Source organism: Magnolia sinica, chromosome 2 (genome assembly GCF_029962835.1).
Source record: "Magnolia sinica isolate HGM2019 chromosome 2, MsV1, whole genome shotgun sequence".
NCBI lineage: Eukaryota > Viridiplantae > Streptophyta > Magnoliopsida > Magnoliales > Magnoliaceae > Magnolia > Magnolia sinica.
Genome location: NC_080574.1, coordinates 62,475,619 through 62,493,307, shown reverse-complemented (window position 1 = coordinate 62,493,307; position 17,689 = coordinate 62,475,619). Strand labels below are relative to the sequence as shown.

At 38.3% G+C, this 17,689-nt stretch overlaps 1 protein-coding gene across 1 annotated transcript; it reads right to left on the bottom strand.

Annotated features, from left to right (window-relative positions):
- Positions 1–556: 556 nt before the first annotated feature.
- LOC131229026 (kinesin-like protein KIN-14E) lies at positions 557–1,883 on the bottom strand. Its single transcript, XM_058224886.1, has 3 exons — positions 1,616–1,883; positions 1,275–1,370; positions 557–1,075 (listed from the first exon to the last, which is right to left on the bottom strand). The coding sequence occupies exons 1-3, from the start codon at positions 1,775–1,777 to the stop codon at positions 1,022–1,024; spliced, it is 312 nt and encodes a 103-aa protein (XP_058080869.1). The 5' UTR covers positions 1,778–1,883; the 3' UTR covers positions 557–1,021.
- Between the last annotated feature and the right edge of the window lie 15,806 nt (positions 1,884–17,689).

The following is a 17,689-nucleotide window of genomic DNA, read 5'->3' as shown; positions in this document are numbered from 1 at the left end:
AGATACATTTGTTTCATACATGAGTGCCCTATGAGATACATTCTAATCAGATCCATGCGTAGCCCAGCCCATCAGTTGGGCCAGGCAACATCGATCCCCTGGTCCAAGAATCAGGCCATTCCTCTCATTAGGATTTAGGACACCCAAAGCACATGGAATAGACATCCATTTGTTTCATACATTGGTGCCCCACCTGATGAATCAACCAACCTGAACTCTAGGGCTGGCCTTGTACATGGTGCGACCTACCTGATAAATGGCTCATCGTGGCGCATGAGCAGTATGTACATGGGCTGGGCATACTAGCATGCGAGTTTATCAAACGATATGATTTCTGTAGAGGGCTGAGTTATTGAATTTTTAAGTAATACATGTATAGGATATGATGTCATTTGAAATCCAATAGTTTTTTCATTGACAACTGCATAATAGTTTGTGCAAGTATTAGAGTGCGTACCTGATTGTATTTATGGACATATGGTGAGACACTTATTCCTAAAAAAGTTAACTTTGAACTTGTTAATAGATGGCCCCACGTCTCCTCCCATTCTAGTAATTGAGGTTCCATCACACTCGAGAAGGCATCTTAAGTTGGAGCCAAAGCTTAGGTAGAGTGCCACAAATTGCCAATGCATCCACCTAGAGTAATGCACTATTAGCTGGGACAATAATAGAGAAAATGGTGCATAATTCCACAAAATTGTGTGAAATGTGGATCAAATAGTTCCCTTGTAATAGAGATGGCCCAGTGCATTCATTCATTTGGGAGCAGTGGCAACAGTGTCATAATTTCTATCTAATATTGTGAGAGCTAACATAGGTAAAACAAAATTGTGCACCTCGTATGATAGAACTAATTAATGGCATGATGATTAATGTCTAACCTTTCATCTAGCAAGAGATTGTGTTTGAAAGTTGGTGCTCTCAATAACAACTGAGAGTATTATCAAACTAGAACTTTCTTCATTCATCTGAATGCCAGAGGTATGTTGTCGCTCAGACCCTCTCAAGATAATTAGTGTCAAATCCTCATTGAAATGGGTACAACCGTTTCATTCTCCACTGTTACCATCCCCTATTAGGAGAACAAATAGTTAGTCAAAGATGCATGGTAAAAAAAATAAATTTAAAAAAAAATAAAAACAAAAAAATAAAAACAAAAAAATAAAAATAAAAACAAAAACAAAACCTACAATCTTCTCACATTTTCTAGAATGTAAAAATAAAATAAAATCAAATCAAATCCAAGCACTTAGTGTAGAATAGGTAATTACCTTTTGATCTTTCTTTATTTCTAATTTCATATGTTTTGCATTCTTTGGTAATGGAAGATTTACTAGAGTATCTTGATATAATTCCACCATATAAGCCTGCATTCTTTCAAAAACGATGTCAATTCCTTATGAAATATAATTGAACTAGCTTTAAAACTTAATTTTAATGGTCATGTAGCATTTAAGCAAGCATCAAAGAAGGAAGTGAGGGTCCTTCAGCTGTGAACCATAAAACTCATTCTAATCCATAGACAATTAGAAAGATTCATCAACATAGAGAAAGTTAAGAAGCATAAAATACACAATTTCCAAAATGTTGGTACCCATTTTACAAGAATTACCTTTAATGAGAAAGAAAATTTATTGCTGTCAGGCTTTAAAATCTTGAAAAGCTCAGCAGTTGCACTAGAGGGTAAGTCCTGGATTACTTTGGGACCCATATATTGTGAATGTCTTTCCAGAACCGGTTTGACCATATGCAAATATGCACACATTATATCCATCAACAGCTGATTGCACTAGATACTGCAAAAAATGCAATTAAAATATTTAAACAGCCTTCGCATGAAAAAAAATAATGTTTTGTAACTACAAAACCAAATCAGTAAGGATGAATGGGCAAAAGATTCATCATCATCATAGCCCTACTCATTTATTTGGGATGAACTTTTATGAATCTTGTTTTGTTAATCGTACTAGTAACAAGAATACACAAATGATTGTTAGTGAAAGTTCTACGACCTAACATCAACTCTGTTGGCTTTACAAAGCCTTGGGAGATAATTCAAACACACAAGAAGGGAATAAAAAAATTTCCTTATTGAAAATAGCTTTCTAGCTTGATATTGCTTTGCTTGCTTACATTGAACATACAACACCACACCTCTTTATATGGTGAGTTGCTACTATGTGAAATACCTAATTTGCCCTCATTACTGTAACATCTCGAAAAAATCTGTACAAAGACCCGATTACCACCTCAGGCAGAAATCACTAAGGAACAAATCCTTTAGAAATTAGTCGAGGATTAGCTAAGTGTCAAACTATATTAGATATAGAATTAGCACTAATCATTTTAAATACGATCTACAAGACTCAAAACAAGTAGAACCGCTAACGCTATATTACCTAAAAACTTAGGATCTATCTCAAAACTCAGTTGCTCTCGGGAGCATCATGAAACTTCGTATCGGATCTGGACCACACGTCAAAAATCCGATTGATGCCCCAAAACTATATGGTTATGACCACATTATTGGACTTTACAACTACTTCGGAAATCAAGTCCTAATAGTACCCAGAAACGCACAACTTGAGTCCAGAGCGAAGTGTGTGAGAAACGTGAATATCTTTAGAAAATGAACTGAAACTTAATTGAATTGAGTCGTTCACTTGCAGGTCAAATCTAAGGATTCAGGCCGTCGAAATCTGACCCAATTACACCCTCAGATCAAGAAAAATTTCCAACACATGTCAGTGTACTTGTGGCCCTAATCGAATGCAGGTGACTGTTGAATTGAAATTGGTCCTCTGCGGTCGATCTGTAAATCCAATCAGACCGAAAACTTAAATCAACCTAGATCCAATGTTAAGGTGCTTAAGTCCGACTGCATGCTGAAAATGGGCCTCCGGAAGTGTTCCGGTGGACCAAAACTGTCACCCTTTGACTATAACTTAAGTATACCTTGGCCCTGTGGTCATTTCCATCAGTCCTGGGCTTATATAAAGGCCTAAAGCCCTCTCTCACCCTTCACATACGAATTTCTAACTCTAGGTGAGAGAAGAGAAAAAGAAAGAGAAGAAAAGAGAGAGAAAGTGTGAGGGAAAGCTAGGGTTTGCTACAAAGATTCTTCCCTGCTGCTCTACATATCGTATTACTACTACCGTATCGCTATACCAGCAATTCTGGTTCCATTTTCGGGTAAGAAATCCTAACCCTAACCTATTTTAAGGTTTCAAATAGTGTAAATGCTGAAGTAGCTAAACTATTTCATGCTATATGCTACCGTTGTGCCGTAGGTGAGGACTTAATGTTTAAACTGAGTTTGTTACGAACCTACCGGTGTAAGGTGCAGACTATAAACGTTTAGGTTATGGTTTTCAAGGCTTTCAATGTCAGTCAATGATTTATGATTGACTTGAGTGCTATCACATATGCGTAGTTAGGATGTTTCAGCATACTACACATGTAAGTTAGGCTATTTTGAATGCATTATAAGTGTTTGTTAAAATGATTGAATGAATATGAAATTATGATTTGTACTTGTTATAATTATTGATTGCTAATACATGGTTGATGTGCATGTGGAGACTCCTATGTAGGAGGATTTGCTATAACATGTGTTTTAACTGATTTATTACATATATGTAATATGTGTAGACTAAGTTCTTGATAAAATACCTAAATGAGAAAATGCTGGTTTAAATGTATGTAATGATGGTGCTAAGATGGGATTCTCAATCCCCTTATCTATGGTTACAGTTTCTTTATATAACCTACCTTACTACTATGTGATTGATAGATGAATTGCCTATGTATTATAACATGTGTAGTATGTGTTATATTGAAATGCTTAGATAAGATTTATATTCAGATTTGGTTGTCACATGATGGCTTTGGTTGTCACGCATGAATCTTAATGTTTGAAGTGTGATTGGGGCTACAATGTAGCCCAGGCAATCGATAATGGTTTACGATCGGTGGCCGAATTGATTTAGCCATGACGGATACATTCGATGAATTCGAGTCGTACGTCGTTTGCCAGTAGTGGTTAGGCCACACGGAATGCTTATGCATTTCATGTTGATTAAGTCGACGTACGCTCGTATTAGTTGAGTTTGTCAAGTAACTCGATTGGCCCAATGTATGTTCACCGTGTATGGACGCTACTGCTTGAATCTAAGGTACCAAACTCACCAGTGGAAACCCATTTAACCTTCGTACCTCGATTTGCTAAGACTCATGAGCCGGGCATGGTGGTATGGGACACCATGGTCATGCTGTCGGCCTACGCTGGGGCAACGGGCCTTCCCATAGTGTCCACTGAGCAACCCAGACTCGTGAGCCAAATACGGTGGTATGGGACACTATATTTGAGCTGTCGGCCTACGATCAGGTGACGAGCCCGTAATGACATCGAGCATACACTATAAACTACGTTGAGGTGATAAGCATTTTCGTAGTAAACTAGAGTATAAACCAAGCCTATGCTGACGGTGACGAGCCTCTCCGTAGCGACTTAGAAACCATCTATCGTATGTGACTACTAGGATTGACGACCATAGATGGATCAATATTTAGGTTATGATGTAAAGGGAGGTGACTTATCTTCCCAATCCTGCTATTTGAATATGTCTAATTAAGAACTTGGTTAATACAAATATGCATCGCATTGCACGGTGCTTTGGCTAGGAAGTGCACAGAGGAAGGGGTGCATGCTGCGATTGTAAGAGGAAGATCGTAGATGGAGTGCAGGTGAGGCCATGCATCATTAATACATATCATGTTTGCATTAACCATAGTACTTAGCGACACTTGATTGTACTGCTTTATCATTACTGCTTGATTGAATTGATAACATGTTAACCTTTGCCTTATGACTCCACTGAGTTGATCACTCACTCCCACGTTCTGAGCCAGTGTTTTAAACACTAACCAGACTCTGTCTTAGCTGTAGGTGATGGCGATGCTTATAAGGAAGAGCCAGACTATTATGATGATGAGGAGGAGTTCTCCTATATGCAACTCTTTGGCGGGTCTATGTAGACTTGGAGTTACACTGACGGGGCTATAGGGTTTTGGATAGAGAACATTATACATTCTGATTTTGTATATTTTGAATTAAACTTGTAATTATTTAACTTAGTGACATTCATACTCTAAGGGCTTGCTATTACTTTTGTATAATTTATATACATATCACAGTCTTCCGCTAGCATACTTTAATTGCCTCTGGAGTATGATATGTTGTTTTGTTATAATCTCCTTCATGTTTAAGGCACTAATACAGACAACATTTAATCATTATTATCTATGTTGCATAAGTGATGCATTGGAACTCGGGAGTTGAGCCTATGCTCGACCCCCGAATTCCAAGGTGCTATAATTACATTTATTCTATTAGTTTCTAACATATGAAAATCCACCAGCCACAACACGTGGAAATTCCAATAGCCATAACGTGTGGCTTTTTAATCACGTGAAAACTTCCAGAGGTTGCTGGAGCATATGAACTGTCCATTTGGTTTGGACGTTCCAACACTCTCCTTCAAACCAAAACCGGTTTCATTCCAAGCATTGACCTTAGTCGTCTGAATGTATGAGTTGGTAATGCCTTGGTGAATATTTCCGCGACCTATACTCCAATTTCACCACTTTCTGCTTCACTTGATCTCTGAGAAAATGATATCGAGTATCGATGTGCTTGCTCCTTCCATGCTGCACCAGATTTTTGGAGAGCTTGATTGCTGACTTGTTATCCACATATACAATTGTAGATCCTTCCTGTGGATGCTTCATCTCCTTTAGCAGGTTTCTTAACCAAATCACCTCACAGACCGTGGATGATGCTGCCATGTACGTTGCTTCACATGTGGATAAAGCAACAACACTTTACTTCTTTGAGTTCCATGTGAAAGCAATCGATCCAATATAGAAAACATATGCCGTGGTGCTTTTCCTTTCATCTTGGTCACCTCCCCAATCACTGTCTGAGTATCCATATAGTATTGCTTCATCTTCGTATGGATAGGAAAGACCAAATTCTATTATTCCTTTGATGCACCTGAGAATTCTTTTTTGCTGCTAGTCAGTGTGATTCTTTTAGCGCTTCCATGTACCTGCTTAGAAATCTACCATTATAGATGATATCTGGCCTTGTGATTGTGAGATACCTTAGACTTCCAATTAGACTCTTGAACAGAGTTGAGTCCACGGTTCTTCCTTCTCCTTCTTTTGTCAGCTTTAGGCCCATTACTACAGGCATGTTTATAGCATTACAGTCTGACATCTTGAGCTTTTCAAGCAACTCCTTGATGTACTTTTTTTGAGATATATGGATGCCTCTATTTTAATGCTTCACTTCGATGCCCAGAAAGAAATACATAAGTCCACCATCGGTCATCTCAAACTCCTTAAACATGGCCTACTTGAATTCATCAAACATCGACTAGCTGTTCCCTGTGAATAGCAAATCATCAACATATAGGCATGCTATAAGTATATCGCATTGAGTATTCATCTTAACATAGACCGCATGCTCATACGGACATTGGACGAAACCATTTTCTTGCATATAGTTGTCGATTCGTGCATTCTAAGCACAAGAAGCCTGTTTCAACCCATAAAGTGCTTTCTTCAATCGATACACTTTTGTGTTCCTCCCCTTGAACAACAAATCCTTCAGACTAGTGAACATAGACCTCTTCTTCCAGAATTTCATCTAGGAATACAGATTTCACATCTAGTTGGTAGATCATCCAACTGTGATGGGCTGTAAGGGAGATAATCATCCTCACAGTGTCAAGGCGAGCAACAAGAGCGAAGACTTCTTCATAATCCACCCCGTATTTCTATTTGTAACCCTTTGCTACAAGCCTTGCCTTGTAGTGATCAATCTCACCATCGGCATTTTTCTTGATCTTGTACACTTATTTGACGTTAATAGTTCTTTGGCCTTGAGGAAGTAAAGTCAGATCCCATGTATGGTTCTTCTCAATGGCCTGGATCTCCTCTTCCATAGGCGTCCTCCAGCATTCTTCTTCTACAGCCTCCTCAAATGTAAGAGGCTCGTGGTCTGCATACAAGCAGAACAAATTTACTTCCTCAGTTTTGGCATAGATATCGTTGATGCTCCTCATTTTGATAGGAGCCAAGGGTGAAGGAGAATTGGATGAAGACGTGCTAGTTGAATTTTGATTTGATGGAATACTTCCAGAGGAGATGGAACGTATTACTTGACTTCTGCGTACAGATGTTTTGGCGAAAGAGGGTGTTGCAGGAGCCCGTAATGACATCGAGCATACACTATAAACTACGTTGAGGTGATAAGCATTTTCGTAGTAAACTAGAGTATAAACCAAGCCTATGCTGACGGTGACGAGCCTCTCCGTAGCGACTTAGAAACCATCTATCGTATGTGACTACTAGGATTGACGACCATAGATGGATCAATGTTTGGGTTATGATGTAAAGGGAGGTGACTTATCTTCCCAATCCTGCTATTTGAATATGTCTAATTAAGAACTTGGTTAATACAAATATGCATCGCATTGCACGGTGCTTTGGCTAGGAAGTGCACAGAGGAAGGGGTGCATGCTGCGATTGTAAGAGGAAGATCGTAGATGGAGTGCAGGTGAGGCCATGCATCATTAATACATATCATGTTTGCATTAACCATAGTACTTAGCGACACTTGATTGTACTGCTTTATCATTACTGCTTGATTGAATTGATAACATGTTAACCTTTGCCTTATAACTCCACTGAGTTGATCACTCACTCCCACGTTCTGAGCCAGTGTTTTAAACACTAACCAGACTCTGTCTTAGCTGTAGGTGATGGCGATGCTTATAAGGAAGAGCCAGACTATTATGATGATGAGGAGGAGTTCTCCTATATGCAACTCTCTGGCGGGTCTATGTAGACTTGGAGTTACACTGACGGGGCTACAGGGTTTTGGATAGAGAGCATTATACATTCTGATTTTGTATATTTTGAATTAAACTTGTAATTATTTAACTTAGTGACATTCATACTCTAAGGGCTTGCTATTACTTTTGTATAATTTATATACATATCACAGTCTTCCGCTAGCATACTTTAATTGCCTCTGGAGTATGATATGTTGTTTTGTTATAATCTCCTTCATGTTTAAGGCACTAATACAGACAACATTTAATCATTATTATCTATGTTGCATAAGTGATGCATTGGAACTCGGGAGTTGAGCCTATGCTCGACCCCCGAATTCCAAGGTGCTATAATTACATTTATTCTATTAGTTTCTAACATATGAAAATCCACCAGCCACAACACGTGGAAATTCCAATAGCCATAACGTGTGGCTTTTTAATCACGTGAAAACTTCCAGAGGTTGCTGGAGCATATGAACTGTCCATTTGGTTTGGACGTTCCAACACTCTCCTTCAAACCAAAACCGGTTTCATTCCAAGCATTGACCTTAGTCGTCTAAATGTATGAGTTGGTAATGCCTTGGTGAATATTTCCGCGACCTATACTCCAATTTCACCACTTTCTGCTTCACTTGATCTCTGAGAAAATGATATCGAGTATCGATGTGCTTGCTCCTTCCATGCTGCACCAGATTTTTGGAGAGCTTGATTGCTGACTTGTTATCCACATATACAATTGTAGATCCTTCCTGTGGATGCTTCATCTCCTTTAGCAGGTTTCTTAACCAAATCACCTCACAGACCGTGGATGATGCTGCCATGTACATTGCTTCACATGTGGATAAAGCAACAACACTTTACTTCTTTGAGTTCCATGTGAAAGCAATCGATCCAATATAGAAAACATATGCCGTGGTGCTTTTCCTTTCATCTTGGTCACCTCCCCAATCACTGTGTGAGTATCCATATAGTATTGCTTCATCTTCGTATGGATAGGAAAGACCAAATTCTATTATTCCTTTGATGCACCTGAGAATTCTTTTTTGCTGCTAGTCAGTGTGATTCTTTTAGCACTTCCATGTACCTGCTTAGAAATCTACCATTATAGATGATATCTGACCTTGTGATTGTGAGATACCTTAGACTTCCAATTAGACTCTTGAACAGAGTTGAGTCCACGGTTCTTCCTTCTCCTTCTTTTGTCAGCTTTAGGCCCATTACTACAGGCATGTTTATAGCATTACAGTCTGACATCTTGAGCTTTTCAAGCAACTCCTTGATGTACTTTTTTTGAGATATATGGATGCCTCTATTTTAATGCTTCACTTCGATGCCCAGAAAGAAATACATAAGTCCACCATCGGTCATCTCAAACTCCTTAAACATGGCCTACTTGAATTCATCAAACATCGACTAGCTGTTCCCTGTGAATAGCAAATCATCAACATATAGGCATGCTATAAGTATATCGCATTGAGTATTCATCTTAACATAGACCGCATGCTCATACGGACATTGGACGAAACCATTTTCTTGCATATAGTTGTCGATTCGTGCATTCTAAGCACAAGAAGCCTGTTTCAACCCATAAAGTGCTTTCTTCAATTGATACACTTTTGTGTTCCTCCCCTTGAACAACAAATCCTTCAGACTAGTGAACATAGACCTCTTCTTCCAGAATTTCATCCAGGAATACAGATTTCACATCTAGTTGGTAGATCATCCAACTGTGATGGGCTGTAAGGGAGATAATCATCCTCACAGTGTCAAGGCGAGCAACAAGAGCGAAGACTTCTTCATAATCCACCCCGTATTTCTATTTGTAACCCTTTGCTACAAGCCTTGCCTTGTAGTGATCAATCTCACCATCGGCATTTTGCTTGATCTTGTACACTTATTTGACGTTAATAGTTCTTTGGCCTTGAGGAAGTAAAGTCAGATCCCATGTATGGTTCTTCTCAATGGCCTGGATCTCCTCTTCCATAGGCGTCCTCCAGCATTCTTCTTCTACAGCCTCCTCAAATGTAAGAGGCTCGTGGTCTGCATACAAGCAGAACAAATTTACTTCCTCAGTTTTGGCATAGATATCGTTGATGCTCCTCATTTTGATAGGAGCCAAGGGTGAAGGAGAATTGGATGAAGACGTGCTAGTTGAATTTTGATTTGATGGAATACTTCCAGAGGAGATGGAACGTATTACTTGACTTCTGCGTACAGATGTTTTGGCGAAAGAGGGTGTTGCAGGTGTCTACTCTTGTTTCTAATGCTTCTCTTCTTCATGTTTTTCAACCTTAACTTGATTTTCTTTGTCTGAATCTTCCTTGTTCCATTTTCAGGTTTCTTCCTCGTATAATACTACATCTCTACTCACCACCACTTTATTGGTTAGTGGGTTGTAGAATTTGTATGCCTTTGACTCTTCATTGTAGCTGATGAAGATGCACTTCTCACCACGATCATCAAGCTTCTTTCTTCTCGCTTTTGAAACTTACGCATAGTAACACACTCAAAGATCTTAAGGTACACCACGCTTGGCTTGTATCCACTCCATGCTTCATGCGGTGTCTTAAATCTGACACTCTTGGTCGGACACCTATTGAGCAGATAGGCAGTACATGCAACTGCCTTTGCCCAAAAATTCTCCAGTAGACTTTTTTCCTTCATCATGGTCCTTGTCATGTCGAGAATGGTATGATTTTTTCGTTCCGCAATTCTATTCTATTGTGGTGTGTAGGCTGTAGTGTGATGTTGCTTGATTCCTTAATCCCTGTAATTACTCTCGAAAGGTATTTGAGGTATACTCTCCACCTCTATCAGATCTAAGGATTTTGATTTTAAGACCACTTTTTTTTTTAACAAAGGCCTTAAAAATTTTTAAAATAGTAAAAGTAGCAGACTTCTCTTTGATTACATACACCCACAATTTTCTACTAAAATCGTCAATGAAAGTAATAAAGTATTTATTACCTAAAAGAGAGATTGACTCTAATGGTCCACAGATGTCAATGTGGACTAACTGCAATGCTTTGCTTACTCTGCGGGATACTTCACTCGGAAAGGAGGTCCTTTGCTGTTTCCCAAGTGTGCATGCCTCACACACTTGTTCCGAAGCTTTAATGGTAGGCAAGCCATACACGATGCTTGATGACAATAGAAGTTTCATGCCACTAAAGTTTATATGGCCAAAGCGAAGATGCCACATCCAAGAATCACTCTTCACGATTCCATAGAGACACTTTTCAGCTTTTGTGTTGATTTGCAGTAGAAACATGTGATTCTTCGCCATTTGGACTTGAGCCACAAGTCTCCCGTATGCATCCCTTATAAAGAGAGAATAGTTTTCCATGTGTATGACATACCCCTTCTCAAGGAGTTGGCCGATACCGAGGATGTTACTTTTCATGTTTGGTATGTAATACACATTGGAGATAAAATTCCACACACCATTCTTCTGCTAGATTTTAACTTTTCCTTTACCTTTCACAGGAACTTTTAATGAGTCTCCTAGATTCACATTGCCACGAGCATCTTCTGCCAGTTCCACAAATAACTCGTTTCCACACATGTGGTTACTCGCACCAGAGTCGAGATACCACATGTCATGTTGATCACATGCTTCTTCTTGTGCAAGAAGAAGTGTGGAGTCCTCTTTTTCATGATTTGATGATTCTACATAATTAGAATGTTCATCTTGATCTACTGGTTTACTCCAGCGATCTGAAGCATAGTGGTCGAACTTGTTGCATTTGTAACATTGAATATTTTTTATATTTCCACGTCCACGCATGGATTGACCTCTACCACTTCCTCTTCCACAAAAATTGGTAATCTTTTGTTGATTTTGTGATTGGCTTAGATAATATCCATGCCCTATGTCCCTTACACGATTGCTAGTGCCACGACCCCCTCGTTGTGTATGACCATTCTTTTGTTCATTTAGAGTCAATTTAGACTCTAAGGCATATTCAAGCATTGAACCTGCATTCTTATACATTCATTGCTCATGTACTTGCAATGAGCCCATCAATTCTTCAATGGACAGATTTTTCATGTCCTTTGATTCTTCTATGGCAACAACCACATGCTCAAATTTGGTTGTGAGGGATCAAAGTACTTTTTTAACAACTTGTACATCTTCGATCTTTTCACCATTTCTTTTCAAGTTGTTAGCAATAACAAGTAACCTTGAAAAAAAATCAGAAATAGTCTCATCTTCCTTCATGTGTGAGGTCTCGAATTCGGCTCTAAAAGTTTGGAGACGAACCTTCGTCACACGATTAACTCCTTTAAAGATGGTGCTAAGAATCTCCTATGCTTGCTTGCATGTTGTTGCTTCAATGATCTATTCAAAGGTGGACTCATCCAACCCTTGATAGAAAAGAAATAGATCCTTCTTGTCCTTCTTTCTTTGATCTTTGAGGACTGCCCTGTGATCGGTGGTGTAGAGAGCTTCTTCCAATGTGGGTTCTACATACCCATCGGTAACAATCTCCTATAGATCTTGCGACCCGAACAGTGCTTTCATCTAGATGCACCAACTCTCATAATTGTCCTTAGACAATTTTGGAATTTGCGGCTACATCGAGTTGGCCATTTAATCAGGAACTTGTAGTAAATGAACAGAAATGATGTTTACTTGCTAGATGAAGAACAATCTGGCCGCTGCACTACTGTTGAACTGGGATTGTAAATCTGTTGAACCTGGTGCTCTGATACCAGGTTGTTAGCTTTACAAAGCCTTGGGAGATAATTCAAACACACAGGAAGGGAATAAAAAGATTTTCTAAATTGAAAATAGTTTTCTAGCTTGATTTTGCTTTACTTGCTTACATTGAACGTACAACAGCACACCTCTTTTTATAGTGACTTGCTACTATGTGAAATACCTAATATGCCCTCATTACATTTAATCTATCAGTCTCTAACGTATGGAAATCCACCAGCCACAACACTTGGAAATTCTAATAGCCATAACATGTGGCTTTTCAGTCATGTGGAAATTCCAATAGCCATAACGTGTGGCTTTTCAGTCATGTGAAAACTTCCAGAGGTCGCTGGAGCATCTGAACTGTCCATTTGGTTTGGACGTTCCAACAAGCTCTTCTCTTTTAACAAGGCTTTTAACTGACTAGCTCAACACTTCGAGACATCAAGTCTCCAATTATATCACAAGTATTTAACAAAGAAAAACCTTGAAACCTAAATTTTCATTTAAACAAAAAAATATAGATTGGTTTACATTGAAAATTGAATAACGATTCAGGCTAACATATTTTTAGAAATAGTGCAATGGCCATTTTGAAAATGGCATTTTGGTGAAATTCTTTCAAAGAATCTAACTTTAAATTATTCAAGAAACATCCTTCAAGTTACTTTGCATTAGAAAATAATAATAATAATAATAATTCATTCAATGTGAAATGAATAAATATATTTAGAGTTTTTAAGTTTTGAAAGTGTAGTTTCCCTAATTAAAATCTTTTGAAAGTTTAGATCTTTATAAGTTTAGCTTTTGAAAACACTCCAAAACAATGAATTGGAAAACAAAAAATAATGAATAATTAAGTAAATAAGCTATCTTACCTATTGGCATCCACATGTACTCAACCAGTCCAAAATATGTCAAACCCATGAAACTTAAGCAATAGTGTAGGGAAAAAAAAACAAAAACAAAAACAAAATCTAAATATAGAACAGAAGAAAATCAAAGAAAATAAGTTAACCTAACGACCCTGCTATCTACTAGCCAACTAACAATTAACTATCCAAATTGGACTAAGAAAGAGAAGTCAGCTCACATGTCATCCAATCAATAGTCATCCGACCAAATCTACATGCCCACTTGCCAACTAGCTTGTAGGAAGGAAATATAAAAAAACAAAAGAAAAAAATAACCAACATATGATATCCTGCTTTTCTGTGAAGTAGAGGATCATATGATTGACTTTTTGAGCATATGGATTTGTTAGTTTGAACATTGAGGTAATATCTGGTCTTAGAGTAGATAAACTGAAATGTGAGCTTTTTGGGATTAATCTATCATCAAAGGAATCCTCCCTTTTGGCCAATATCTTTGGATGCAAGGCAGGCTATCTCCCCATTTCATATCTTGGTCTACCATTGTGCATTGGTAAGCCTCCGTTATTTCTTTGGGATAGAATTGTATAAAGGACATAATGGGTCTTCAATACAAAATGTTAAGAACCTAACCAATGCACCAAAAGCATTGGACTAATGGAAATGTCAACCTAAGCCCTTAACATGCACACATAAATATATGTATATAGCATACATATATACACATAAATATATATATGAGTGTGTTACTATAAAGGCCGAGCAATATGTCCTAGGGGGGGGGGGGGGGGGGGGGTAAATAAGACTATGCCAAATAAAAATTAATAAGTGGAATATAAACAAAAAAATTAACAAAAAAAAGCAATTAACCAAAGCAAATAACAACCTCAATAGTCAAGTATTGAGAGGTTGATACCAACTTGGTTCTAAGGACAACCTAACACCAAAAACCACTGGTTTATGGCAGGACAACCTTACTAGAATGTGGGTGAGTATTAAAAACTCAAACTGAAGAGGATATGAAAGAAATAGAAACTAATCTATTACAAAATTCACCACACAATGCTGAAATGTAAAGATTACAACATTCACTTCCACAAATACATCCCACAATCTTGAATCATAAAAGATAAAGAAATAAACCACACATCCACCAAACACAAAGAATTATAGTGGTTCAACAGCTACACAACTACTCCACTCCTAATATCCACTCCCTCGGGATATTAGCGTTCACTAATGAAAATAGGTTTTTCAAGGTTCACCTAAAACCTTCATAATTGTGTCTTTCGAGTGGGCTTACACAATTCAAAAACCCCACGCTCTGAACTTTCTAGATCACCTCAGACAAACCACAAATGGAGATTTTCTGGAACAATCTCACCAACCAAACAAATAGAATTGAATTACAGAAAAAGTAAAATACTTATCTGTATGACGATTTTAAAGCAGCCTAGTAGAACCAACTTGATGTCGACGTAGATGTTTAACGTTCAGTCTCACAAGTATATAGGGTTCTAAGTCTAGATGATTTTTAATTAAATTAGCAAGGGCTTTGCTTCAATTTTGATCTCATAAAAGGATAAATTGAATATCACTTTTCAATATAAGAATGGAATAGAGAATCAAAATCAAAATACAAGAGCTACTTTAAAGAATCTTAAATATGCACAAAATAGCCTAGAATGTACTCAAAATTAACTCAGAGTGATTGCTTAAAAATGATAAGAATTGAATGAAAAACTTTGAAATTCGAGCACTATATAGAGGTGAAAAATCAGTTCGCACGACTCACCTTTGGTTAGCTACGACTGGCCTTATCCAAACAAATTTTCAAAAATTCTAACGCGATAAGATTTTTCAATTGCACAACTGGCCTTGTGGGTCCCATGACTGGTCGAGTGGCCTGCTCGAGTAGTCGTGGATACCACAAGACTGGTCATGTGAGTCCAAATCACTCGTTGGAAAACGAGTTGACCACTGCACGACTAGTCGAACACTATTCACATGACTGGTCGAGAAGTTTTCAGGACTAGTTAAAGACCAATAGAAAAAATTTTAAAATTTATAACAAATCTTGGACTGGTCGAGAAAATTTTAGGACTAGTCGAGCTAGTGCTAGGGCTAGTCAAAATAACAGAATTTTACACTTATAAAATGACCAAAATGACCGACCGAAAGTATTAAATGATCTATTCATGTTCTACTGTAACAACCTTGGAATTTTTGTGCTAATCTTTCCTTAAGTAGTTATTTTTGGGGTAATTAGCGCTATACTCGATTGCTTGTGAAATTCACATCAATCACTTTAAATTGTATCTGCATGGCTCTGAACTTGTAGATTAGTTAGCGCTACGTTACTCTGAAATCTGGGATCCATTGCTAAATCCAGTTGTTCTAGGGAATTTTTGGAAGATCTGGATCGGACCTGGACCGCGCATCGAAAGTCCGATGGCGATGATCTTAGGCTATTGCGGTCACCGAGTTGGGCTTGACCATCACCTCGAAAATCAAGTCCATGTGATGTTCTGGGTCGATTTGATTGAGTTCAGAGTGAAGAGTATGAGAATGGTTGGAATTTAATATGTTTTTATGAAATCTGAGTCGTGTCGCTTGCGCGACGATTTTAAGCATTCTGACCGTTGGATTCTGACCCAATTTCACCCTACGCACGACCTGGAATTGGCAGCTGTCATCTTCGCATTAATCGAGTTTCCGTGACCGTTGAATTGAGTGTAGTCTGCCACGGCTGATCTGAAGAGCCGGTCGGTACGAAAACTCAGCCTGACCTAGATCCATGGTCTATGAGCTTAAGTCCGACCTTTCGTGGTTATAGGCCCACCAGAAGTGCTTCGTTGGATCGAGAGAGGCTTACTTTGGTTATAACCTAAGTATACCTTGTCCATGGGGTTATTTTCATCAATCTTAGGCCTATTTATAGTCCTTAAACCCTAGCTCTCTTTTCCATACGAATTTTCTCTAACCCTAGCTTGGAAAGAGATGGAAAAGAGAGAGCAAGTGAGAGAGATAAGTTAGTGAATCATCTTGGATTCTTCCTTGTTCTTCTTCATATTTGAACCTTCACTTTGAATCGTTCTTCTGACGGTTCTGAGTTCATTTTGGGGTAAGTCAATCTAACCCTAACCTGTGTTAGAGCTTAGATTAGTCTTGGTGTTGTTGTATCTCATTTCTATCCTTGTTTTAGGGTATTCTATCGCCGTTAACGAAGACAACTCGTCTAAATCAGTTCGGTGTTTCTCTCCTTGCTTAAGGTACGGACTTTAAATGTATAGGTTATGGGTTTCGAGGCTTTCAACGCCAGTTAGTGATTTATTCTTGTTATGGATGAGATTTCACATGCCAAATGTTGTGTTTACGTTGCTTTCCTGATATGCATGCGTTATATTGAGATTTGTGTATTATATGTGTATTTATAAAGTACCGTATACGTATAAAATATGCATTTATGTTTGCCATGATTATTTGTCATGTATGTATGCTAGATGCATGTATGACAACTCCTTGGTAAAAGGAATTGTCTAAATGCATGTATTTCAACATACGTCATGTATGTTATTCCATGTATGCTAAGTGTTTGTAGAAATGCATGAATGATCTAAAGTGTAACTTATTACACTAATTACGGGCATTGAGAAGTGATTCTCAACACTCCTATTGATGCGCATGATTTCCTTTATGCAAGTTACATTCCATGTTATTTAAATTCAAGCATTCCATATGCTTATATTTATGTTAAGTTGATATTCTTCAGATGCGCATGTACCATGATTTAAGTTGTTGTTCCATTACTGTTTTACATTCAACATGAATATCTGTTGTAGTGTAAGGTGTTTGGGTCTATGCCTTAGTCCAGGAAATCGGTAATTGACCCTATGTTCGTGGCTGAGATTGCTTTCGCCAAGTAGGACGTATTAGACGAACCCGAGTCGTATTAGAGTTGTCGGCAGTGGTTTGGCCATGCGGAGTATTTGCGCACTCTATGTCGCTCAATTCAACGTGCGCTCGTGCTAGTCGAGTTCGTCAAGTAACCCAATTGTCCGATGTATGTTCACCATGTATGGACGCTACTGCTTGAATCTAGGGTACCTAATTTATCAGTGAAATCCTATTAACTATGGTACTTGATTACTCATGAGCCGGACATGGTGGTATGGGACACCGTGGTCGAGCTGTCGGCCTACGCT

What these genes read in the sequence shown, in the direction of transcription:
- LOC131229026 (XM_058224886.1), bottom strand. Translation starts at nt 1,777, where the DNA reads ATGGATATAATGTGTGCATATTTGCATATGGTCAAACCGGTTCTGGAA. An exon ending in AATTTTCTTTCTCATTAAAG is followed by an intron (nt 1,371 to 1,615) that starts GTAATTCTTGTA and finishes GAAAGAATGCAG; the next exon opens with GCTTATATGGTGGAATTATA. An exon ending in AAATAAAGAAAGATCAAAAG is followed by an intron (nt 1,076 to 1,274) that starts GTAATTACCTAT and finishes TTCTCCTAATAG; the next exon opens with GGGATGGTAACAGTGGAGAA.